The following is a 27,693-nucleotide window of genomic DNA, read 5'->3' as shown; positions in this document are numbered from 1 at the left end:
TTACTAAACTTTGCTAGATGTCTGAAAGTTGTGTTTGTTTATATAGAATTACATTTCAGCAGATGTATATCCCTCAGATTCCCATTTGTCTGTAGAATGACACTACATATTTAATTAGAATATGCATCCGGATGAGGCTCACATATCAGATTAGTAAAAAAATCTTTAAGCAGATAGCAAAACATCCTTTTGATATGGCCCACATCTATGTAACAATTAATAAAAAACTACCCACATCTGTTGTATTTTTACTTTTTCTATACTTCCAAATGCCTCTAAGTCCCATCAGCATCCTTCAGTTACACCAAATTATTATGCTTCTTCTGAGGTAGTAAAAAGGAGGACAGAGAAACAAACCAGACATACAAATGGATTTTAGAATTGAATTTACTGCGTTAACTAATTTCCTTAAGAAAAAAAAAGTATCAGGTGGTGAAAATAACATTCCATCAAAGCATGTTTTCAGTGTCTGTACAAGACTTTTTCACATTATCAAAAAAGAAATTGTAAAAGGCATACAAGAAATAAACTGAAAATTACAAAATTATATTGTACAGGAATAGTAATAGCATAGAAAGGGGGATCAAAGGAATACAATTACCAGGGTAAACCCTAATTTACACATTGTGAATCAAATATGCTAAACCTAAAGGTCGTTAACCAAGACATATTGGTCAATATTTATTTTCTTAAACAATAATTCAACAATTTTAACACAATTTACAAACACTGTCTCTGAAACTAAGACGTTTAACTAAAAAGATGTTCTGACATACTGACGAAAGTCAAGTGCTTTATGAATATGCAACAAGTAAGGTCCAAAGAGTTGGAAGAACACATAAGTAAGGCATGAAGGGGACCATAAAATACCTTGAGTTAATTAGACGATCGGGAACCATTACTCAGAGGGTGCAGCGTGAGAATGCTGATGTTCTTCCAGAAGGTGAGGAAAAGCAAAAGCTTTGTCACATTCTGTGCATTCGTACACGACCTCACCAACATGGCTTTCCTGATGCTGTCTAAGGAGTGCCCGCTTGCTGAATGACTTGTAGCACATGTCACAACGGTACTCTCCAGCTTGTTTTTCAGCGTGCAGTCTCATGTGGTCAGATAAATCCTGGGTTGTGTAGAATTTGGCTCGACACTGGACGCACTTGAAAGTCTTGTCCAGGTCGGCTGTCGTGGCGGCATGCTCTTTGGGACCATGTTGTCTGAGCTGATGCTTTCTGAGATATCGTTTCTTGGCGAATGACTTTCCACAGGTCTCACATTTGAACTCCTTCCAATTGTTGGAGTGTTGATTGTTCTGATGCTCCAGGAGGCTGCTTTTGGAGGAGAACTGCATTGTGCACTCATGGCACTTGTACAGGTCCTCTCCAGTAACGTCCACTTCCTCTTCGTCCCATGCAGCCTGATGAGCTGAACTTGCATCAGCTAGATCAGAGGTTGTATTCTCCACTTCTTTCTGGTCTTGCAAGGCACATAGATGGTCTCGAAGAGCCTCTTTCCCCAGAAAGATTCCACTGCACAGTGAACATTCATATTCAGCGGGTGTCGTAGGCTGAACCAGTTCATGTTCTTCAAGCTCACCTTCAGTGGCGTCGCATTTAGCCTTTTCCGTTTCAGGTGTACAATCAGGGTGCGTTGGAAAATGATGGATCAGTTCTGTGGCACTGGCAAAACATTGGTGGCAAACTGGACATATGAACCCATCTGATGAGTCTTGTTCTTGAACGTCTCCGGTTGCTGTGCCAACATGGGTTTCAAGATGACGGAGGAAGCGTTGAGATGAGGAAAAACTACTGTTGCACTGATTGCACGGATATTCCCGATCAGACCATGACAGCTGATGGGTGTTCCGGTGCTTCTTCAGGTGAGATGCATGAAGAAAATGTTTATTGCACTCTGTGCAAATGTAGGGTCGCTCTACAGCTTCCAAGCAGCCATGCTCTGAGAGTTCTTCTGGATCTCTGAAGCGCTCATTGCAGATGCCACAGCGGTACCTGAACTCTGTGCTATATCCAAACACACTTTTAGACTGTTTATGCTCTCCCTTTGAACCTGAAGGTGAGGCACCGTCACCTAAAACTGAGTGGATCTTCCGATGCTCGGCTCTGCTGCTCTTGCTCTGGAAAATCTTATTGCAGATATCGCATGGAAAGCTCTCTTCACGGTGGGTGGACATATGCTCCGCTAGTTGTGTGGGTCCAGCAAAACCGAGGTCACATTTGGAACAACGGAATGGACGACTCCTCCCATGAGAATGCTTATGGTTCCGTAACGCAAAGAGCGTAACAAATCCTCTCCCGCATGTCTGACATTGAAACTCAGACTTATGCATACGCTGATGCTGCTGAAGCTGGGATGCCTGGAAGAAACATTTACCACATTCTGCACATTCATGTGGCTTTTTGCCCAGATGACACAACTGGTGATCCTCAAGACTTTCAGATGTTGGGAATGTCTTCCCACACACATGGCATGGGAAATAAGGGGCAGAGTCAGAATCGCTGTCACTGCCAAGGTTTTGATCGTCATCACTGTCACCGTTGGTACTTACATGACTGCTAGATTGCTGGTCAGCACCTCCCCTTTGCAGATTTGCACTCCTAATGTCCCTAATTTCTTTTGGATGCCATTTTTTATAGTGTCTATACAGCGACCTTTTGGATGCGTACACTTTGCTGCAGCACTGGCAATGAAATATCTCATCAGCATGCTCTCCACTGTAATGTTCACATAAGGCTAGCCTTGTCAAAAAACGTTGCTCACACAATTTGCAGGAAAAGGGCTTATTACTACTATCATGACTTGTGTTGTGATTTTCAAGCTCAGACATGGTGCTAAAGACCCTGGTGCAAAGGGAACAGAAGTATCTCGGGTGGGCCATATGCAGTTTCATGTGTCTTCTCAGGTTTCCTTGATTAGAGAACCTTCGTCCACATTTGGAACATTTATTTGCTCTTCTCTCTTGTTCCTCCCTTCCATGGTCTTCAAGGTGACTTATGAGCAACAGACCATCAGTGAAGCTTTTCTCGCATTCTGAACATTGGTACTGTACAGATTTCTTTTCTGCTTTGGAGTTGGTACTGTCCCGATTTCCATAGGAGCTTTGTGTTGATTCATCCTCTGGCTCTTCCTTGCAGGTGACATTGGTTGGTGAAACCTTTGCTCTTGTTGTTGTTGCTACCGTTCTGAAATTATCTTTGGACTTGGAGACAAACGCATCATCAATCTCTGCTTTAACAGGAATGTCCAGGCATTGGGTAACATTTCTACATTTTCTGATGTGATTGCGCTGTTGAGTCTTGTTCCAGAAGCCCTTGTTGCAGTTTTTACAGTTGTATGGTGTTTTTGTTGCATGCGCACGCTGATGACCAATTAGTCCTGCTCTGTTATTGAAACGCATGTTACACTGCTGGCAGACAAACTGATCTGAGGTGTCAGACATTAGAGCTGCTCCTGGTTCGGACAATACACCAGCATGATTACTGGATGCTTTTCCATAACTTTCATCCACAGGCTCTTCTTTAATTTTTGGGATATTGGACAGAAGTTGTTGCAGCGGAGCAGCTGCCATGGGCTGAGCATCCGTTTCCAGCGTGTGTGTACTTAAAAAATGTTCTTGGAGTTGGGAAAACAGCAAGAACCGTGAACTGCAGTATGCACATGAAAAGCCTTTTGGTGGGCCCTGAGGGGATGCCTGCTTGCTTTTAGAAATGTTTGGTGAGCTTGAGATTAGAATGCAAGTTTTTTTGTGGTGTTCAAGTTGTTTTTCAGAAAAAAATCCACCACACCTGTCGCAGAGAGCACTGCCCGGCTGAGTCGCGTCCTTGCACTTGGGATAATGACGTATAAGATAATCACTTCTAATAAATTTCTCTCCACAGTGCTTGCACGAATACGGTCTCTCCCCCGTGTGTAACCGTGTGTGCACATTTAATTGCCAGCTGTTTTTGAACGCACGGGGGCAGTAGCTGCATACAAACTTCAAGTCTTTGTTAAATAAAGGATGAATTTTCACCAAAATCCTTTTCCTTACGCCATCAAGTTGATTGGCAATATTGTCAGTTGGTTGATTACTTTCCTGCAGTGAAGTATGCGATTCATTTGTTGGTTTTTTGCATCTTTTCACCCTTTGGTGCTGTTTCAGAGTTTTCTCGTGAGAAAAGGCTGAACCGCAACGTGAACACTTGAATTTCTTTACAGTGTGGAACATAGTATTGTGTCTGGACAGTTTCCTCTCAGTTGGGAAGCTTTTCAAGCAAACCTTGCATTCAAAAGTCTCTTGCTCATCAAGCGGCCTCAGGTAGCATTTACTTTGCCAACCTCTTCCAACATCTTCCAGGCTGATTTTGGGGATTCTCACCTCTAGCCGTGTCTTTTTACTTTTACACAGAGCCTGGTGCACTTTAAGATGATCATATCGTGAAAAGCAGCTGTCACAGGCTTTGCAACGATACGGCTTCACCTCGTTATGTGTCAGAATGTGATGCCTCAGGCTTCGTGCTTTCACAAAGGTCTTGGTGCAGAATTTGCATTTCAACTCAACGTCAGCCTCCGATGGGAATTCTTGTGATGTCATATCTGCCTCATCATTCACTTTGAGCTTTGGCTGAGATGTTTCTGACCTACAGTCACAAAAGGCTTCATGATTTTTACACAGAGTTTGATTCTTGAATCTTTGGTTACAGTGTATACATTTGAAGGGTTGCAGACCAGTATGTGTAACACTGTGTCGAAGTAAAAGTGATCTGAACCTGAATCGCTTTGGGCAGTAGGAGCACTTAAGCTTGAACAGGTTCTTTGCATTGGAGTTTGAAGGCGTTTGTTGGCTTTTCTGACTCACTTGGATTGAGTTTGATTCAAAACTACCATTAGTTGATTGATCAGCAGAGGAGTTCTCTTGGGTAGTGATGCAAAGCAATTTGTGACGAGAGATCATGTTTACTCCAAAGTATTGGCTGCAGTTTGTACACTGATGGAGTGACTTATTCTTGTGGGCAATTAAATGCATTTGTAAACGGTTTTTTTTCCAAAATCTGCGGGGACAAATTGTACAACAATATCGTTTGTTCATCAGATTACTAGTGTCTTCTACTTTAGGGGGACTGTTTATTGGAGGTGTGCAGGTCTCTGAGTGAATTTTGAGGTATATCGATTTATAAAACTGTCTTCCACAGTTGACACAGGAAAAGGGTTTGTCCCCGGTGTGCTTAACCATGTGACGTATCAGAGAATGACGACTTGTAAATTTCTTCTTGCAGTATGGACACTGGTTTAAAGAAGATTTGGAAATATGTGTGAGGGAGTGTGTTCTTAGTATTTGCGCATCATCAAATGTTTCTTTGCACAACGAACATCGGAACAACTTGTGGCTTTTCTTCTCTTTGACAGATTCCGAGGACTGTTGTGGTTTCATAAGAGTTTCCCCTTCAGACTTACGTATGGATTTGTCTTTATTTCTGTGCGTCTGAAGATGCCTAAACAGATATACCGGATACTGAAACTTTGCTGGGCACTCTGGGCATTGAAGCATTCCCTTTTTCTCTCTAGGGTGGGAGCTTCGGTGCTGGATCAAATCTCCAATTGTAGGTAGAATCTTTCTGCAAACTGTGCATTGTATCCTCTTCTGGTGGACAACTCTGTGACTAATCAGATGAGTAAGTTTCTTAAATCCCTTTCTACACTCCAGACAGCGGTATGGTCTTTCGCCACGATGATTGCGTTCATGTTTCTTTAGTGTCGACAGAACATGAAAATGTAGTCCACAAAAGCGACAGGTCAAAGTAGGTTTTGGGCAGTCTTCTGCAATGTCTGGCTGACTGGTGCTCTCTTCGGTTACTGTGTCATCTGGAGAGGATGGTTTGGGCATGACAGATTTCCTATACTTGATTATTTTACCAGTGTGCTTAAATAACTCGTGTTTTTTCATGTGTCTGTACTTTCCAGAGGGATGGGAAAAAATTGCTGGACAGTGATTGCATTTGTACTGAATGCGGGACATTCCTGAACTTTGGGGTACCTGCTGTTTTGCTTCTCCCCCCTTCTCTTGTGTTATGCGTACAGATTCTTTTGAGCTTGGTCTCTGCTCATTTTCCATCCCAGACGTTTTACGTAATCGCACCCTCTCCCTTGCGAGGTGATTAATGGTTTCTCGCAGGCAGGTTAGTTTAATATGTCTATATCTGTTGGACGCTGCTGTGAAAGCAGCCTTGCACAAGGGACAGACATATTTGTCACCAACTTTCTTCTTGTCTCCATTTATTGCACTTTGGATGCAGAAACGTAAATGCCGAGCCCTGTTGTAGGAATACTTGAAAAGTCGCGGACATAGAGGACATTTATATAATGAACTAGTCTCAGCTGTGTAGAACAAGGAAGCCATGTTTTTCCTTTTGTGCATGTTGTAGATGTGTTTTTTGAGCTTTCTCTTGGTTGAAAAAATTTTGCCACAAGAATGACATATATTCGTTTTGGAGATGTCAAGAAGCCTGACATAACATTGCGTCATGCTTTTATATGAACGGTTTGGAGCCTGGATTTTCTGGGTTGGTTTTGGGGTTTTTACAACAACAGGGTCCGTCTTCTTAGCTGACAGAGATTGCTTGCACCTCCCAGGAACTTTTCTGTGATGATTCAGAGCACTAGACTGTGAAAAATATACACCACACCCAATGCACCTATAAGGTGTTCGACCAGTGTGATCACGCATATGCTTGATGTAGTGAACTTTTTTGGAAAATAAGAGTCTGCACCTACTGCACTTGTGCCGACCACAGTTTTTCTTCTCTGAGATGACCTCACCACACAAATGGTCTTTGTCTTGTTTATTTTTCAACATATAAACATCACACGTCTTGCAAAATTGATAACTTGGCATTGGATGACAACAGTAGTGGTGCTCAATTAGACTATCTACACTGTTGGCTGTGTGTAGGCAATCAGCACAGTTGTAGGCGTTATTTATCTCTGTTGACTCCATGTTCATCAATACAACAACGGGGTGCATGAAGGGTCTCATACATATGGAAGAAGTCAGTTGAGGTGATGGCGGTTTCAACTGGTCCAGTGGGTCCTCATCAGGTCTCTCCCCTGGTGTTTCTTGAAGTTGATATGAGGTATTGTACGTTTCAACATCGCCACATGAAGACTCATCTCCAGAGAGAGGCTCCCCATACAATAAACTTGGTTCTGACGAGGAGAAATCCAACTTTTCAAATGAGTCCTTTGTATCTTCAGGAAAATGTAAATCATATTCAGCTTGTTCTTGGGTTGAAAAACTGTCATTTATTGAATTATGGGGATCTTGGAAGAAGGCTGAATTTGTATTCTCCTCTTGACTGTCTGATTTCTCTTCCGACAGTGAATTGACATCAAATCCTGCATCGGGTTGTAAACAAGACTTTGACTCACTGAAATCTTGTGTGTTACTTTCAGTTTTCAAAGCTCTGGTTATACATTCTGGATCTGTATGGGAGGTAGTTTTTGTGCTCTCAACTGGACTTGTCCATTCCTCTGAATGACTGGGAAGCAGATCTGTGTTCAAGACATTAGGGTGCAAGAGCTCTGAATGATTAATGCTGTCATCATTATCATTAGATGCAGTGTCATGAATGGGACTGGGACTAGATTCTGGATTTGAAGGCGAATTTGGAGCTTCCTTGTCTAGTGGGTTTCTCATTTCCTCATCAGTATGCAAGTCTGTGTCTGAACTATTTTCTTTTAAAGGGAAGTCCGAATTTCTGACAATATCAATAGTATCCGCAGAGATAGTCTCACTTGTGAGAGTGGGACTAGAACCTTGACTTGGAGAATTTGGTGCAATCTTTTTTGATGGGCTTTCATTTTCAGGAACTGTGTGCAAGTTTGTGTCCAAATCACCTTGTTTTAGTGTGGATTCTGTATGATCTTCCACACAGTTATGGTTTTTGTCACCAAGGTCATCAGAAATAAAGTCAGTTAGATTAGGGGTACAACCACCTTGGGAGAAAATTGGGGTTATTTTTTCTGATGGGCTCCTTTTTTCCATTTCTACAGTAGGATCAACGTCAGTACCTGGAGATGAAGGTTGCAAGGAGGAATTATTCGGACTAGAATTCTTCGAAATGCTGTCATTGATAGCAGTGGAGCCACAACAATCTGGAACTTCGGAATTCATGTTTGACTTTGCTGTACTTGTAGCCTCTTTGTGTGTTTGGAGACGTTCATCTGTAACTGAACTATGCGATGACATTACATCACTGGCTCCATCTTTGTTTTTACGTTCAATCATCTCTTCAGAAGACTGGCCCTTCGTATCACCTGACCTGCAACAATCTACGTCTGGAGAAAGAGTTGACTTTTCCTCCACTGCTGAATTTGAAAATTGTTCATCTTTCTGTTTCTCTTGACAAATATTTGTACCTGCATTGGAGTCACTTGAATGACTATCACTCACTCCACGAAGACTTTCACAGGATTGTGATTCAGGTAACTGCAAACTGAACTCTAAGTCAGGGTTGTTGCTACTTGAGATGCTTTCACTTTGCTCATCATCATTGCGATCTGAAGAACTTGCTTCATTCAGGGTCAGCGGGTAAGATGCGTCCTGGATTCCTCTTTCATGTTGGTCATTTTCTATTAGTTCATCTTCGCCATTAGTGGAAACTGGACTTAACGATGTTTTCTCATTAAGAAGTTCCTCATTCAATGAGTCTGATTTTTCCCAAAGGCTTTCTAAGGCCTGACTTTTTTGCAGCATGTTGTCATTTACAACTGGGTCTTGATCACCAGTTGAGTCAGTTAAGTTTGGAGACTCATCCTCCTTGTCCACTAGATGCTGACGATTTCCATCTCCAGAACATTTCTCAGTCATTTGGAAGTCTGAATATGCAGCTTTTGCAAGATCTCTGTCCCCGTCAATCTTTTGTTTTGGATGATGATAAACATTTCCATCGCATTCATTCCCTTTCGTCCTTGCATCAGAAGAGGTAGCAGAAGAGTGGTTGTGTTCCCTGTAACCTTTGACTGAAAATGAACTTGTCTCTGACATATTAGGACACAGTCTTGCATTCTGTGAAGTTTGATTTCCAGCTGGAGGGTAAAGGTATTTTGTTGAGCTTTCATTTGAAACAATGTCCGTTTTAGGCCGAGGAAAAACATTTATTTGAGTGAATTTGCATGAGGGCCTTGCTTCCCTTGCATCAGTGTCAGAGTAGTTGTTTGTAGCAGAGGAGCTCCCACGATATGACATGTTCCGCATGTCTCGGTCTTGCTTAGGATGATGAAAATCTGGTGCAAATGATGAATGATACGATCCCGATGTTGAAAACTGGTTTGAAGAATAATTGGGAAAATCTCTGTTCCTGCATCTTTGTGGGTAATCCCTTCCCATGTGTTGTCTATCAGCTTGCCATTGTCTTTCATAGTACCTATTATAGGCACAGTCTGATCTTGGAGCTTCAAAACTGTTATTTCTGCAATAGTTTGCGTTGAAGTTTGTGTGTGGTACAGGGACTTCTCGTGAGCCCCGTGTACCGGAGAAGTCATGATGTCCAGTGAAGTTCCCTATATGCTGGGACAGAGGTCTACCCGAGTCCGCCGTCCTCCTTCGAGGATCTGATGAACGAGGTGGAATGTTTGGGAAGTATGAATTCCAGCCATGAGCCATTCTTTAGCAGGACCAGGCGATATTGGTTTTTGCATCCAATCCTGAAAGTACACAGACAAGAGAAAAACAAATATTTTCATAAAATCTATGACAACCAATCTCCTACAGCAAAAGAATATTTGTTCACCTCTATTTCGACAAAGAAGCACCATCCCAGGTTATCGGAGCCTCATCTGGTAGGCAGCCTGCATTAAAACATGTAGGAATATTTGTCAGTACTCCTCGTCGCTTCAAAGTCATAGAGTATGGCTGTTAAAATAAGTATTTAACACATCACCAGTTTTACAAGTAATTATCTTTCTAAAATAATTACTTAGAAAACCTGCCTCTTGGTGCAAAACAACATCAGTCAAACCTAAGTTTTGTTTTTAAAAAGGCATCTCATTACAACACACAGTCAGCAACTCATGACTCGCATAACCAATGCGCTTTCTCAACAACTTTGTGCTCTTATTCCCAAATATACTGAGCTCGTTGGTCGCAGATCTCCAAGAGCCAAATACCCATTGTGGAAAGCTTGAGAAAGATCTGGAATTAGCAGGCAAACTTTTTTCATGGAAAACTAGTTCATACTACATGGTTTTTAGCAGGCAAACTTTTTTTCATGGAAAACTAGCTCATACTACATGGTTTACCTGGTCACTTGCATATTATTAAAGTTTGCAGAACAACATTTAAACAAGCATGTGATATTACGACAATGTACTCTGTCCAGATGAGACCAAAATTTTAAATGAATTGACATTTTGGCAGTTTGCATAAGACAAATTCAGTATCTGGGCTTTTTTTAAGGCAATTATAACACCCAGACATAGGGTGAAATGTAACATTAATTTAGGCTTCAATCTCAACTAACAATTATAACAATTATTATTATTACATGGATTACTGCAGCAATGCATGCAATAAAAATATTTCATGGATTTCAGAGCTTTATTTAAATTATAGACAGGACTAGTGCACAAAGTAATGCACCATGAGATTCCTTTGCCTTAATTTTTGCAGACAAAGCACTGTGTGGCCCCTTTACAACACTCAGTAGCCCCCCTCAGCTCTTGCTGTCGCCACACGCAATGGGATGAATATATCTTGATTACAACTCAAAACCACAACCATTCATACACTGCAAATAGAAACGCATTGAAATTGGATGGAGCTGAACGAGACATTAGCTGACATTACAGAAACTTGATAATGCAGAAGGGGCTCAAGTTACACCATCTCACCCCCCAGGACCCTGCTGCTGTGTGGTACTGTTACACAGGGGTGGATGAATCCCCCATCTAGAACCAGCTAGCTCTCCAACCGGTCTAAGCCCTTTCCAGCCACCCTGCAATACTACAGCAAAGCTCATCGCTGAGGACCTTCAAAACTTCCTTGGAACCAGCAGAGTGTTGTTTCATTTTCAAGCATTGGTGCTGCAGAAGAAACTACTCGTGGTTAAAGTCTAGCTCGGTTCCGTCTCTGTGCAATTCACCACAACCTGTTTAAATATTAAAGGCATGAAATCAGGCATCCAGCAAACCAAGATGGTCTTAATGGTGTTGATGCCCTTGCTGCCAAGAAATTGGTCACAAACATGATTTAGAGCTACATCCCAACACTCAACATGCATAGGTACTCATAATGCTTTGATTGGCCGTTTACCATGTGCTGACCAGTGAATGAAGGTTTTTTTCCTCTAGTCCAGCTACGGATTGGACTAGAGTGTTTTCGAGGCTAAGGCCAGGTTGGGTCTGGGTGGAAACACAACGAACTGCTGCTGAGTGAACACTGACTACTTAATCACTGAAACTGGTTTATAGTGATGAACCAGTTTCATCACTAAAGGGTAACCACTTTGGAAAGAAGCCATTAGGTTAAATAGAGTACTAAAGAGAAGAGCACACAAGTAAGTGTGAGTTAGCATTTGGAATGGACCACCACCTACCGTCTCTGAAGAAGCCTCAACTCTAGTTTACACCAAGTCTGGATTTGTGTACTCCACATTTTAGAATTAATTTAGGTAATAACACAATTTTATTCTTAAATAGGCCAACTTCTTTCTCTCCTTAGTTCTTTTTGTCTGTTTACTCAACTAAATTCAAGGCAATGTATGCATTAGACAAAACATATCTATGATACAAAGGAGCAAAATATTCGAAAGTGTTACCTGATGGTAAGGCGTCTCCTGGTATGTGAATCTTGAGGAAGCTGGTCCTAACCATCTGCAAGAATAATAAAAGGATTGTTATTAGCAGACTATGCATTCATAATATCAGTAAAACTGCTCCAAAAGCAGCAGATCTTGCTGCTTTTGGATGTCTGTACTACAGTGATTAGGGGCACATCGATCAGAAAAGTGCCGTTATCTGGTCGATGGTGGATCATTAAAAAGCCTGACCTGCCAATTTCAATTTTGGCTGCCTCTTTTTTTTTGTTGTTGTTCGAAATGTTATTAAATACAGCGAGAAGGTTGAAGGTTGATTATTGTTAACTGCAAACATACAGATGTGACTTGGTGAGTGGGTCTATCAGTCAAACCTCTCTCACGGCAAAACAAAAATGAGGACAGTGGTTGGTTTTTAGACCTTTGCCTAAAAAACAGGTAGACAGGATTGGTGGATAAGCTTGGCATCACATGCAAGTATCGGCCAATCACTGATCTTCCAAAATCATATTGGTGCACCCCTAGTGGAGTACAATAATAAAACTACCAGTCTTGTTCTGACAAAGACGAAGAGAATAAACAAAGGAAAACAAAATTCAGATAAGCTATGATCCAGAGAACAGCTGGGTGCTTGTGAAAAAGCCGTTTACACCATCAATAGTCGCTCATTCTTTCCAACAGCAGTCTCAGATATCCTGCCGCAATTGCCTGTGAGAGAATTTGCCATAGGACACCATGTTCAATGTTCCACAAATTCCTATTGCACCACAGCGCAAGGTTCATAGAGTCAAGCATAGGCACATGCAATTCAACTCAATAGGTTTAAAAGTATAGTGCTGCTGGTTCTACTTTCTGCCTGTAATCAATTTTATTATAGTCAGCAAAGTGCAATAACATGATATATTAGCAATATATTGTCCAGCCATTGTGGAAGTTTCAGTTACACAGAACATGTAGCAGAAATTCCACCTGCTTGATATTCACCAGCTTCCAGAGGATAGCTGCCATATTTGGTCTACTTCACAAGGCAACATGTTTACAAACCTCAACTGTGGCCTTCAGGGGTTTATCACCAACTTACTACTAACTTCTGTTGTTTAGGTCAGCACAAAGAAGCGCAAAACAGGACTTACACATATAGAGAAAGTTAGCAAATTTCTATGAGTAAATAATTCCCTTTACATTTCTGGCCATGCTGAAACAAAATTTCTAACCACATTCCTTTTTCACAGTTAAAGTGACAGTCTCTTTAATTAGTACTGTAGCAAGAACATCAAAAATAATGTTACAATTCCTTAAATTCAGGTAAGTTAGATGAGGCAAAAAAAAACCCAAAAAAAAAACCCGCATAAGGCATTTGCTCACCATTTTAAATGCATTGCAGTCAAAATCCTACAAGGTCACATTAACTGAACACAATCAACATGAATAAAACTAGCTCATGCGGTTCTGACTCTACCACAGAGGTGTTTGAAACTTTATGGTTCTGTGTGTTGCTCCAAATTAAGCATCCTGGAGAATTTAGAGGGTGTGATGAAAAAAAAAAACTTTGCCCGAAATAGTCTTTTTCCTAAATAGGAAGTTGAGCCTCAATCATTTCAAACTCCAAATACTTCCTTAAGAAAAGCAGATTCCTTAACCTGTTTCCATAAAGGAGAAACACTGCTAACTATCTTTTCTAGCATACAGACAGAGTAGCTACAAAGTTGCTTACAACCCATTGCCTTAAGTACAGGTGAACAGGAGAGACCTGTTTGATTAGTCTATTCTAAAGTTAATTCACTGTCCACCCTATGGAGCTGTTCTTGCTTTCACTCTGATAACTTAGTCATGCATGAAGCATAAATAGTACAAGTCTCAACAATGATCTTCCCAATTTGCAAGACTTTACCTGTTTACACTGGTTTGGTTTCACCAGAAGCAAAGTTCTACGCTTTCATGAGTTTAAAAATCAAAGACTTAGGACAATTTATTTTTGAGATCCTTGAAAAATCAGATGATTGTGAAGTTGACCTGTGACTAGTTGACTCATTATTTTGAGATACAGTAAAATTGACGATCCTACCTAGTAGCCAATTATTCTGGATCCATTATGCAAAGAGGGTTGAGTCTCATAGTACATGGTAACTTTTTAGGATTTACAGTGTCCTGGATGGTAAATGACCAACATTTGTAAAGCAATTTATCAAAAGCCCTTTGCACCACAATGAGTCACTCCTCCATCCATGCACACATTGATAGTGCTAAGTAACTGTTGGGTAAAACTAATCATTGTTTTATCATTTTTACTTGAGTGTTTTATCTAAATGTGTTCAGTTACCTAACTGGTTCTGACCAGTTATTCTTTAAGGTTCTTTCTTTATCTATGATGTAATTTCCCACTCAAGGGGTCCATCTGTTCTGTTATCTCAGCACTGTTCCACTGAAGAAGGTCATCATAATAAAAGCCAATTCCCAAGCAGAGTTGAGCAGAGCTCACCAATCTTTGATCCCGAGTGGGTTAGAGGTTGTGAATCTTTCTCTTTGCAAAGGAAGGCATAAAAACCTCATTGGTCTTGTGTCTGGTTCTTTACAGGTCTTGAGCTAATTTTAAAAACCCGAACAGTAACATTGTAGCCTCAACTGCCTTAAGGAAGATCAACAAACGCAAGGTTGTCATTCAATCAGCGCCACACTGACCAGGTTCAGACTCAAAGTCTACAGACATTCCTCTCAAAAACTGCAAACCATAGAGAGCATTAATATGAGAAGTTGATACATCCCTGGAATCTCTGAAGGTACTGCAGAGATTCGTAGCTCAGGTGAAAAAAAACTGTAGAAAGGAAAAATATTCTTATTACACTATCAACCCAGAATTCTTAAAAGAGTGAAAAGAAGAAAGACATTGCTGGAAAATAGGCAAAACTTAAGTAAGTAAGGGTCAGAGCAAACATGAAGCAATACCAAGCTGTTTGGCCTACATCCAAAATGCTGTGTGTGGAAAAAGACCAGAGCCCCTTTTCCAAGGGTGTGTGGCTTTCACCAGTTCAGTCAACCCTGGGCCGGATTTGTCTTCACTAGCAGAGCCTGTGTCAATTTTCCTTGTTTTTCATGACTTGATTTGATAAGCAGACTGCATTCCTTGAGTAGCTCGTGGTTTACATCACTGCTGGATGTGAAGGCTGGACCTTGCAAGATAAATAGTTTTCATTATGTTTGGTCAGCAAAGAATTTCATAAGACAAATTGAAATATTGGTTTATTTGACTCAGCCACTCCATCCAGATGGAGGATGAGTTGTAATATAATTTTAGGCTTTAATCTTCACTCCTTGACACTTGATTGATTTAAGCACAACCTCAAAGTTCCCCAACTGAGTGCTGCTGCAAATGACAATATCAATGGGTAACCAAAGAAACCGCATGCTCACGGTCCACCCATGTTTTCACGTTTCTGCCCATATTATAGTGTTGGTAAGAACAAATCAGACACAAACTGGCTAGAGTGAAACTTGCCAAGGAACAAGGGGCCAATGACTCAATAGTACTCTGAATGTACAATGGCCCAGTCAAAGCCTAAATCTTTGACTTAGTTAAGAATCTCAGGAAATACTTCAAAGTTGATTGTCATAGAAGCTTCAAATCTTCCTGAGCTTGAATCTTTGAGAGGAAGACTAGAAAAATAGTTGAGACATCATACAAAGGGCTGATTGGTGACATCGTTAGCCTAGTTGCCTTGCAGCAAATCCTGCTTTCATATTTTATTCCAGGGTTTTTTGTATGAAACTTGTATGTTCATTCCCCACCTACCTGGATTTTCTCCAGGTACTCTAGTTTCCTTCAACACTCAAAAGGAAAACATGCATACTATGTAACTGGCTGCTATGAATTCCCCTCGTGTGTGCTGTTGATCCTGTATGTCCTCTGTGACCTGCCTTTTGGCCACTGAACACTGGACACAGCTCGCAGGTCCACTACAACCCTGCAAGAATTAACCAGGTCAAAACAAATGGATGTGCAAAGCTGGTGGAGACATGCCCCACAGACTTGTAGCTTTAATTACATTGAAACCTTCTACAAAGTAATATCTCAGGAGGGTCTGAACACAAATGTGTGCAAACATTTCCGATATGTTAAAGATTTTAGCATTATTCCTTTCACTATCATACCAACAGTGTTGTTGATTTATTGAATTAAGTACATTGAAAAATATGATATGTGATTAAATGTGGAAGGGTTAAAGAGGTGTGAATACTTTTGGAAGACATTCCCCTCAAACAAAAAGCCACAATGTTGCTTGAGAAAGTAGTTCCCACATTATGCCTACCACTGTCTGCTGAAGGAGGCACTTCAGACACACTCAATCCCCCTCAAAGAAACCCACTGAAAGAGGAAAAAAAAGGAAGCAAAAAAATCTACAGAATGTTGTGTGACTAGTGGGAATATCACAAGACCAGGTGGTCCAAATCAGGTGGGAACAGGTGAGCAGTGATTGTTGAAATGCTTGCAAGAGAAAGCAAGAGTGAACAAAAAATTACCATGCTTTGGACTTTGAAAGCCTTGATTATTCCCAATGGAGCTGTACCATTTTGTTCTTTCCTTTTCTGGGTAAAGCGCAATGGACTCAACATATGAATTTCTTGTCTATGTCATTCCAGTTGCTGACCAACGGTTCTGGCAGCTTATTGCAAGAGCTCAGCAAGTTTGGCAAGGGACTGTGTTTCTCCTCCCCTCCCCCATCTGGTGAAAGCACATGGCTTTGGAATGTGAATCCTCCATCACAGGACAGAAAAATCATACAAAGACTTATCCTTAAGGAACTGATTTGACCAACCATTTGGAGGTCAGTTCTACCCAGTCTGTAGCCAACAGACTGGGTAGAACTGATGTTAGAGAACATTTGCACAACTATGCCCGTCTCAAAGCATAGCCAACTAATTGATGCCAAAAACCTTGATTCAGGAAAAGTGCAATCCCTAACTGCTTCTCAGTAGTCTTTTTTGTGATTAAACTGAGGGTTAGGTTTCAACACCGTCACCTACATGGCCACCTACTGCAAAGTAATCTATTAATAATACTACAGTAATTCTTTGACCAATCAAAAAGAGAAAACATATAAGCAAGAAGGCTGTGATAGGTGCAACCACTGTATGGCCCTGTAGGTGTGGGAAAGGACGGCAGTCAAAACTTCTTTACATCATATAAAGTAGAGGCAGGGGACAAAATCTATTTTCCGATCCATCGATTAATGAGACGCCATTTTCCTATTAAGTTAATCACCTAATTTAGACAGAAACAAATCATGGAACTCTGGAGCTCACAAGTGCCACATCTGGACAGTTTGTCCACACCAACAAGAAACACCAGAGCATGGGTTGAGCAAGAAAAAATGCCCAATACGCTGCACACTAAAGGAAAAATACAACAAAAAAACCCCCTGCAAAGACATCATAAGCAGGCTGTGTTTAAACTTGGCTGAAAAGTTTGAGGAAAAATGACAAACATGAGCAACAATTTTATACTCTTCCACTCAGGTTTACAGTGCCTCCCACTGTAAACCAAAGGACAGTCAAACAATTCGGAAAATAAAACCTAATGCTCTTACGTAGCTCTTATCTTAAAGGATTTTAAAACGTCAACAGTCATTGAGAATCAGGAATTAATATAGGAATCTCCACACTATGTGACCAAAGTCACAAGATCGCTAAGCTGGCAGTACAACTCTAACCTGTGATGCAAGGACAACCACTGCAATAAAATCCTAGGCAACTGCAAAGTTATGCACTTTCTGATGTGTGCCTACCAATGTGTGGTGCTAAGAAGGATTGAGACACTGATAAGATGAAAGATTTTGGACGCGTTTACCTGTTAGTTCAATCAGTTGTCTATGAGTTTAGTGAATATCTCCAAACATATCTTTCAGAGGTGTTGACACACTTAAGGATTTTTTAAGCATGTGGTTTCATTTCGATTGTCAGATTTTTTTTACCCATTGAACTAAAGCATCTTTTGTTCTTCATTATTACTATGCATAGAAGTTGGTAGTTAAACTGTCAGGTGCCTCAAGATTACCACCCTTTAATACTACATAATCATGTGATCAAGGTCAGACAGTATTTCAACAAAAATATTCTGGAAACGCTTGAACATGGGGAAGATGAACCACAGAGATGGGTATGTTAGTCTTACTTATTTACAGCTCAAGTTTTGTTTGGCAATTTTCCAAAGTATCTTGCCATCTGAGGAGTGGAGAAATTGTTGTTATACTGAAGAAATCTGCTACATGTTTTAGGTATTGAAATGCTTTTGTTCACACTTCTAATTATTCTTGCCAACCATACTGTACTGTGCAGCGTTGCCATAGAGTATCATAACGGCTTGTATGGAAACTTTGTTTAGCGTTACAGAAATATAAATTTCAGTATCATTTGTGTCATTGTACCTTCAAAATAAAATATCAGACCCCTGCGGCCCTGTTACAATCTCCCATAAGGGCATTATGGATATTTATTGTGCAAAAACAGGGCACTACATCCCAAAGCCTAAGATGCTCGAAAAAAACCTTTTCTGAACTGCTCTCCAAGGCCACAATTAACTCTGAGGGGAGCATCTGACTGTTCAATGCATATTACGTCCTTGATATGTTGTTGCTATGCCAAAGTTCCCCTGTGTGATTTGTCATAACCAGAGCTTCACCACCAATCTAGATTGATCCTGAATGCCCAGATACAGACATGTGACAACTAATTTTCTGCTTCTGAAATTATAAAGGTGCAACCTTTACGATCAGTAAAAAAACCCTTCAATATTGTACAAGATTGGAGTAATACTCAAAGGTTGAGTACAATGGTACTCCAAGCAAAATAAAGTTAGCCATAAAACAGATAAAGCAATCACTATTTTACATTTATATTTGTGGCTGACAAAGACTATATTCATCCCACCAAGATGGTGCTTCACTAAGGCACACGTAGTTGCTGTGATTGTGTAGACAGCACTTGCTTCAAACACGTGACAGTAAAGCTTCCTGTAAAATGAACAGCTACAGTCACACCTCAGAGGACAGTGATCAGGGCTCCAGGCTTGGTGAACTGGATAGGTTAATGGCAAGCCTTCAATCTTATTCAGCTTAGGAAAGAATGAGTTTCTGACCAGTAACAGGTCTCAGAAAAAGCGGTTCATTTCCTTCTGATGCTGTGGGCAAGTCAGAGCAGATCCAAAATCAGAAAGTCTTGGGAGTCACGCCAAACCTCTCTACCAATGGTTTACCAAAGACAAAGAATTCAAAATAAAAATGCTATTTTAGCTAGTCGGATGACAAAAAAAGAAAAAGAAAAAAAGAAAACTGCCTTGCGTATGGATACTTTTCATATTTAGACAAACTTCAGTCCATTTTGGGGGGAGTTTTATATGGAAGACCAACAAAAATAGTAAATAGCTGCTTAGGAAAAGGATACATATTCCAGTTTTTTTTTTACTACAAATAAAAGTCTGAGAATGGCACATAGTCACATATGGACCTTTTTTGCTGTAACACAGACCTACACATTAATGACATGTGTTTAATACAAAGGATTTGATATGGCGCTGGGACCAACCTTTGCAGCTAAAACAGTTTCAACTGTTCTGAAAAGGTTTTCAACATGGTTTTGAGGAGAGTGATTGAAGGAATATGTGACCATTCTTTTAGGAGGGAATTGTGTGAAGTGAGACACCAATGCGAAATGAAAGCTTTAGCTTGTTGTCCCTGGTCTAACTCATTCCAAAGGTTTGTCTTCAGGTTGAGGTCAAGATTCTGACCAATCAAGTTTCTCTATATTACTTGCTCATGTCCTAATGGATTTGCCTTGTGCACTAATGTGCAGTAATATTGGAACGGGTAATCTCCAGCCCACAGGTGTCACAAAAGGGGTGTTGAGTTCTGAATAACGTTACGTCTTAGCTTTCTTCTGAATGTGGTGTTAAATGTTTTCGTAGGTTTGCAGTTGAACTATAGTCTGACAAAGGATGTAAATGGTGCAGAGATATTCAAAGCGTGGCATAGAGTTTTCTAATATAATTATGCTTTAAAGTTCTCCACGAATTGATCCCTCAAACTGTCTAATTTGCTCCCTAGTCTACATAATGATGCTTGTTCTAAAGTGTTGTTTACCTATGTAGTCAATCACCAATCCAAGTTCCCTAAATCTGCATGTTTTTGAAGTTTCCATGTTGCCACCTACCAAATTCAAATGAATATCATTGTCTGACTTTTGCAGAACATAAAATGAGTCAAGTGTACTAAAGCAGAGTCACATATGACATGTGTAAGACAGGGAGCCAAACTTTGGCACCACTACCTATTAAGCTGTATATGCCTAAACAGCACAGCTGTATGTGGACATACAAATAGAGGTCCACACAGCTGGACCCAACTTAGAAATATGATCACAACTGAAAGCAACTTGTTGCACTGAATCTCATTGAACCTCATTGAAGGTAACCAGAGTAAAAAGGGCAATTTATGTACATTTTACATGGCTATAATGGGTTAAACATGCTAAAGAGGAGATTATTTTTCCAAGGAACTCTTCCAAAAAAAAAAAAAAAAAGAAAACCTCAGCCGAGATTTACATGTTGCCATCATAAATGGGAAAACATATAAATCTAGACTGCCAATATATATATATACTGCTCAAAAAAATAAAGGGAACACTTCAGTGTTCACTTAAATGTTAAAGTGTTCCCTTTATTTTTTTGAGCAGTGTATATTTGACAGTGTTTAACTAATGTTATTAATTCGTTATTAGATTTACAGATGTTACAATCTTAGGCATTTACATACACCTGCTGAGTATTTACGTGTCTAACAAAATGCTCCAGATAAAAATAAAAACGGGACATGGCAACGTTAAGACTAGTACCTCAACAAAATTTAAAAGTTTAATGTCAGTTTGTGTTTGTAGTCAACAAGCACTGCGTTTATCCTTGTGGAAGTGCATTGAAGTTTTAAATACTTAATTTTCTATTTTAAGACCTTGTTCTGCAGAACTTTGAAAATTACTTCATTTGTGGGACAAATAAATAAGCATGACTTTTTTCCCCGTTTCATTCATCTCCAACAAGACCTGATACCTTCAATCACATAACTAATCGATTTAAACAAAAATGCAGCATTTGAGATGATTTACCAAGTAAATGTGTGCATCAGATCTGCGTCTTTGAGCTGACAATCATCCACACCTTTGTGAATTTGAACTTAAAATAAGGTTTAATTTGGGAGGAAAAAAATAGCATGTAATTTCAGCGTCTGTGAGACTTCAAGAGCTGTAGTAGCTCCTAGCTTGAATGTTATGGTCAACCACTGTAGCTTTAGTGGGAGTACAGGTGGTTAAAATGCCACCAGCATACTCCAGCCAGATTAATAAAACGCGCAGAACTACAGCAGCAGAGTTTTGTGACTCCGGCCACGTGTTTGACAATTTTTCAATGATGTTTGCTGCTGCTCAGACTGAAGCTAGCTTACTGCTTAGCATACTGCTAACTAGCTAGCTGTAACACAGAGCAGCTAATAGCTTGTGTAGGAGCTCTTACCAGATCGCGGATCCGTGATGATCTTTATCCGTGCTGCCAGGTGTCCTTTGAGGTTTATCAGCTACAGCTCTTTGTGGTGAAACGATCACGTAATACACGTTGCACTCCTTTCTCTTTATTTGTCAGGAATAAAAGAGAAACCACTTTACATACGTCTTCCTTCCTTCTTCCTCATTAAAAACAGCCAGGAAGCAGTTTTCAACCGTTGTGGTCTCAGAACCGATGCTGAACCTCTCGATCAGAAACCCTTGCGTGTTTTTCTCCTCGACGAGGGGCAACTTGGCATGTAATTAGCCGGACTGCGGAGCTAGCTCTAGATCTCGATTTGCGTATTTACGAACAATGACCACGGACTTTTGCGTACGTTACACAACCGTCTCCCAACAGCCAATAACAAGGTGCGGGGATTCCAAGAAAGCCCGCCCCCTAACGGTCTCCCGGCTCTGGGCTGGCTGCTGGGGCGGTAGCACGACTCCCCTGTGGACTGGTGCACTGTGGTTCCCTCCCTGCAAAGGTACAAAGCCCCTGAAGGTTGCAGTGACAGTGGCACCTCGGATGACTGAAGCCCTCCCCCTGTGCTCGTTCATAACCCTTCTATCCGTATTTACACAAGCAGCTGCTGTCACAGGAACCCCCCCAAGAACCTCTGGTGGAGTTGTGTGGGGGTTGGGATTGAAAGGGTTAAGTTGCGTACACCATTTTGTGTGCAGGACTTTAAAATGGCGCCTCTCCTTCTGGTGCCTGTCTATCTGAAAACCCCTCTGGTGGGGTAGGTATGTGCAAGAACTGGATCACAATAGAAAAACAGCACCTTGAAGGAAAAGTGTTCTAAGCCCAGTCCTGACTCAGATGAACAGGAATTTATTCAGAACCACACAGTTCACATTTTTTCCTTTATGGTCCAACATCGTTTTCACCCCCACAAGAACCAGACACAGATGTCACAGACGAGATCATCGGACACCTTTAAATGTCTCCTTTTGGCTTGTGCTTTTGCCTCTCTCCCTCTTTTCCCGAGCTGGGTTAATAACACTTGTACCAAGCAATCCATATGTTACAACCTATAAATACAAGACTGGATCAAAATGAGTTTATATCAGAAATTCATTTGTACAAATCCTCCACAGTCCACCCCTGATGCTCTCTGGTAGCGCAGCTCCCCTCTGTAAGCATGCATGATGGTTCCCCTCCTTGCAGAGGCACATGTGCGCTGCGGCTTGCCGTGGCACAGATTCCATTCGTCAGTGAAGTCCTCACCAGAGACTCAGCACTCCCCCTGTGCACTCCCATAACCATCCCGTCTGTGGTGGTTCTCTAACTGTAGTCACAGACCAAAAGGCTGATTTGTGATCAAAAATTAAAATAAAATCGGCATTTAAAGGGTTAACTGCTCACAGCCATTTTGTGTGCTGGACTTGCCATAAAATGGTGGCTCCCTACCTTAGTGCCGGTCTACTTGAAAACCCCTCCAGTGGAGTAGGGTTGTGCAAGGAATGGATCACAGAAAAATCACACACTGGAAGAAGAAAAAAAGTCCTAGAGCTTCCTTCGGACTCCGATGAACAGAACTTATACAGAACCACACAACTGTAAATGTTCACCTATACTTGCACATAATTTTAAGCCCACAAGGATAATTGAGATATTGTCTCGAGATTAGCTTATACATTTTTTTTTTTTTTTAAAAATCCACTTTTAAATTGAACTTTTGTCTATTTTTTCCTCTGTTCTGATCAAGGCAGGCCATTTAAGCCACAGCAATTGTTCACAAAATGGGGCAAGAAGCCGACAGCTGGATTGCTAACTTTAGCATATATCATGACTGAAAACTAGAATTTATGATAATTAAAAAGTTTGCATCTGTGTTAGCATTGGGTCAGTGTTCCCTTTTTATCTATGCGACTCATTTTAGGGGTATTTTGTCAGGTCGAGAAAAAAAGGACATTGAATTCCATCCCACCCCAATTCTCTCTGATTCTCCTGGCTGGTTTGGAGGAGCCGGTCATGTGAGCCCCTCTCGCCAGTTGCCCCCATAGTTTCTTCCTTGCAGAAGGCATATAGGCACTTCAGACTCTGGTGAAAGGAGTCCTCGGTTCAATAAGGTCCTTTCAAGGACTCCAGTGCTGCCCTGTGCCATTTCCCAGTCATTCAATCTATATTTCTCCAGTAAGTGCAGTCACTGGACACCTGGATTAACTTGTCTGGATGTCTGGCACTTGAGTTGCACACAGTAATTTTGTGCGCATAACCTTCCATAAAATGGAGTCTCCTTTTCTAGTGCAGGTCTTTCAGAAAACCCCTACGGTGGTATCGGCATGTGAAAAAATGTGGTCACAAAAAAAGAGAAAAAAAAGTACTGTGAAGGAACACAATCTTAAATCTTGACTTAGATGGCTAGGAAATGATAGATACAGTATGCTTAAGTTCTGTAACAACACAGTTCTAACTTTTTACCAATGTCCATATCATTGTCTTTGACCTAACAAGGGTCAAATAAGCCACTTAAATTCCATATGATCTTCATCTGTTCTATGCATACTTGTACTTTTTCCTGATGAAGTGGGACCATGCCAGTCACAGTAATGTAAAAGATTCATCCAGAGAAGGAAGAAAAAGACTTACTGAATGTGGAACAGGCTTGAATAACGACTCTTTACGTACAAACCAATCCATGAATGTTAGCTTAAAAGTAGTAATTTGCGTCATTACAAAGTTTCAGCAATGGTACTCAATTATGAGTTAGCTGAATTACCAGTTCAACAGGGGGTGCACAGTGGCGCAGTTGGTAGCGCCGTTGCCTTGCAGCAAGAAGGTCTTGGGTTCAATTCCTGGTCTGGGGTCTTGCTGCATGGAGTTTGCATGTTCTCCCTGTGCATGTGTGGGTTCTCTCTGGGTACTCCAGCTTCCTCTCACAATCATGACTGTCAGGTTAATTGATCTCTCTAAATTCTCCTTAGGTGCGAGTGTGTGCATGGTTGTTTGTCTTGTCTGTCTCTGTTTAAAACTGCCTCTGCGATGGACTGGCAACCTGTCCACGTTGTACCCTGCCTCTCGCCCGAATTGTCTCACTGGAGATCGGCACTGGCACCCCTCCCAACCGCACTAAGAACAAAGGTGTAAGTGGACAGACGACAGATCAACTAGATCCATTTTAGGGTTTCTAAATAGAAAAAGATATTGAGGTTTAACTTAAGTTTTAAAAGATCTTGGAATAGACCAATTGACAGCATTTCTCCCTTTTTTTGTTTGTTTAAAACTAAACTGGGCTTGGAAAGAAACCCGTCCGATACATTTTTTAAGTTTTGGAAATGTTACATCACTGAAAAGACCAAATCAACTCGTCATTTACTTTTTACTTTTATAACATGCAAAAATAATTAAAAACTTAAATCTTTGACCTTTCCTTGCAGCAAGAAGATCCTGGGTTTGAATCTCAGCCTGAGGTCTTTCGTTTCTCCCCATTCACATTTGGGTTCTCTCAAGGTACTTCGATTTCCTCCTACAGATCAAAACCAAGTGTGGCCTAAGGAGCTCCAAACTGTGTGTGTGCGCGCATGGTTGTTTGTTGCCCTGTGGTGGATTGGCAACCTGTCCATAGTGTACACTGCAGGGTACAGCATGCAAGAGGCATGGTGAGAGAGGCACCAGTCTACTTGCAACCTTGCAAAGACAAGCAGGCATAGGCAATGGATAGATTGATAGCCTTTGATGGAATAAAAATGTAAATGACCACTATCTTGTCCAAACCAATAAAACCAGCAACCAACCAATTACTTCAGCTCAGTCAAACAATTGTTAACAGTACCATCAAGTTTTAAACTAAGCCTGGCAGTCATTCAAAGTCTTTGATTGACTGCCATTTTTGAATGGGTTTAAACTGACCCCACACTACTAGCAACACAAGGTACATTTGCTACCTTAATGGCTGGAGATGCACTTCCAGATTTTTATATACTGTTATCCGTTGGATGAGTATTGCCTACTGCTTGTGATCAAACCTCAGTAAGGTGGCTATATAACCAACATGCCAAAGACAAAATAATTCTTGATAGAAGAGAAGATATGTTACTGAAAAATAATCTTGTTTGAATTGTTGTAGGCACTGCTCAGTTGATATTTACTTCTTTCTTGGATTTGTATCAATGTCAGCTAAGCTACCTCTACCGGTGGACATTTTTAAAGGACTTTTGATAAACCAATAGACTAAAAGATTTTGTGCATGAGTGTATCAGATGTTGCCATGTTGTAATGCAGTTTTCTGTCTGAGATATGCAGTTCTGACATAAAGCAATTGGTCCCATGAGCTTTTTAATTTTTGTCATTTAAAGGAACAACTTCACTGATAACATCTTAAGAGAAATACTGGTTAGTCTTAGCTACAAATTAAGTTTGTGTTTATGGGAATTTTTTAACTATTGTGCCAGAAATGTATTTGTGAGGTCAGACACTGATGTTGGGCAAGAAGGCCTAACTCGCAGCCTCTACTCTTCATCTCACTTTGCTCTATCCAGCCCATACAACACCAAATTTACCCATAAAGTCCCTTAAAACAACTAGAGCTGAAACAAAGGTACTGATCATATGTACATGCTAAAAATATATATTCCAAAAATTGGGTTTGCAGATAAGTCAAGTTTCTCCATACTTTATCTAAACCTTTATGGGCCTTGCTTTGTGCACTGGTCCGCAATTATTCTTGAACATCAACTTTCTTCACAAAGCTGGGAGCATGAAATTGTCTAAAGTGTCTTGGTATGTTGAAGCATTAAGAGTTCGATTAGAGTGAACTGTACAATAGTAAACATGATGATTTGCAGCCAAAACTATTTCACTTGGAGATGTAATGACAAGTCAGTTTGAATGGGTGAACAAATACATTTGGCTTATGTAAACTGAGAACTTTCTTGTCAATCATCCTTTAAGTTTCAGACAAACTTAAAGGTGAGAGTAAGATGATATTTTTCCCCTCTCCAACTGTTTTGTTAGAGGATCTATGCAGTGAGAGGGGATACAAGTTTGCCTGTTGCACTCCTGACTTGCCATGTGAGGTAGTCACAGATTTGGATCTTCTGACTTCAGGCCTGTTTGCACTGCACGGTCGGGGCCTAATCTTTCAATTAGCCTGTATGGCCCAGTCCCACCACACTTTGGAAACCCGAGAGCTGTGGTTCTATTCGGGGCAGCCTGGCCAGATCTCTTTCAAGTCACCTGTGGATTGCTTCATTGGCCCCAGGGTGATTATGGAGATTCAGTGCTCTCAATCAGAGGTTGTACTTGATCAGGGGCCTGCAACTCCAGGTTTCAAGGTCTGGTGTTCTGAAACTATTAGACGTGTCAATGGTCCAACACAACTGAAACAAATAGCTGAATTGCCTCCTCGGTATAAAGTTACGTTCTCCAGAGAGAACGGTAATGACCCAATTATTTGACTCAGGTTTGTTGAAACAGAGATCCATCTAAACGTTGCAGGGCATTTGCTCAACTAACAGCAGATGAACAACAGACGAAAAGCTAGATATACTCAAGTTTTATACATAGCATTTTAATTGCCGTATGTCTCTTGCAACCCAGCTTGGTTTTAATACTTGAAGTGATTTGGTAGAAATCAATTCGGTTTTAAACTACATGCAGTCTTTTAACAGCTCATTGGTCTCCAAAAGTACAGACATGGCTTTTGACAAAAGTGGTTCTTTCGGGGCACAGCGTGACCCATGTATGTAGGTCTTAGTCTAGATGTCAGAGGTTCAAGTACCAGCCTTATGACCTTTGCCGCATGTCTTCCCTCTCTCTCTCAACCCACTTTCCTGTCTGTCAAATATCAAATTAAGTCCTCTAGAGCAGACAAAACCTTTTTTTAAAAAGTGGTTTTGTTCTCAGCCCCAGCCAAGGCACTAGTCTTTTAGAGCTACAGTCAGGCTGGTGAAGATGACAATGTAACTGGTCTGGTAAAACCTCCCACATCAACTGTTACATAACTACTGCTATTGTGCCGGCAGTATGGTAATGACAATAATCACCTTCCCTCCATAATTTTAGACCCAACAACAACAGTAAGACATTTACTGGGCCTGCTTCAAAAATTGCAAAGTATCACGTTATCAAGCCAATAACTGTTTTCAGATATTTCCAAATAACACTTGATACATTGATCTTAAGAGGACTCCTTACTGCCTCAGTGATATTTGAGTGGCAGATGGTTCACATTCATTACATCTCTAGGGTGTAAAGAGATGTCACAAACCAGTTACATAGTAAGTGTGAAGTTATGGATAGTGGAACTTGTGCCACATTTTTCAGATTGTGCTGCTGTCTGTACTTCATTCTGCAATGCCAGCTCCATTG

General features: G+C 40.8%; 1 protein-coding gene across 1 annotated transcript; it reads right to left on the bottom strand.

Annotated features, from left to right (window-relative positions):
• Window positions 1-369: 369 nt before the first annotated feature.
• On the bottom strand, window positions 370-21,871 carry znf1035 (zinc finger protein 1035). The gene is made up of 4 exons (XM_008432361.2): window positions 21,352-21,871; window positions 11,805-11,859; window positions 9,780-9,837; window positions 370-9,693 (listed from the first exon to the last, which is right to left on the bottom strand). Exon 4 carries the CDS (start codon window positions 9,650-9,652, stop codon window positions 899-901), a length of 8,754 nt encoding a protein of 2,917 aa, XP_008430583.1. The 5' UTR covers window positions 9,653-9,693; window positions 9,780-9,837; window positions 11,805-11,859; window positions 21,352-21,871; the 3' UTR covers window positions 370-898.
• Window positions 21,872-27,693: the final 5,822 nt, after the last annotated feature.

Source organism: Poecilia reticulata, linkage group LG16, assembly GCF_000633615.1.
Source record: "Poecilia reticulata strain Guanapo linkage group LG16, Guppy_female_1.0+MT, whole genome shotgun sequence".
Classification (NCBI taxonomy): Eukaryota; Metazoa; Chordata; class Actinopteri; order Cyprinodontiformes; family Poeciliidae; genus Poecilia; species Poecilia reticulata.
The sequence above is the reverse complement of the archived record's forward strand: the minus strand, read 5'-3'. Positions and strand labels throughout refer to the sequence as shown.

Coding starts and splice junctions, on each gene's coding strand:
- znf1035 (XM_008432361.2), bottom strand. CDS start 9,652: ATGGCTCATGGCTGGAATTCATACTTCCCAAACATTCCACCTCGTTCA.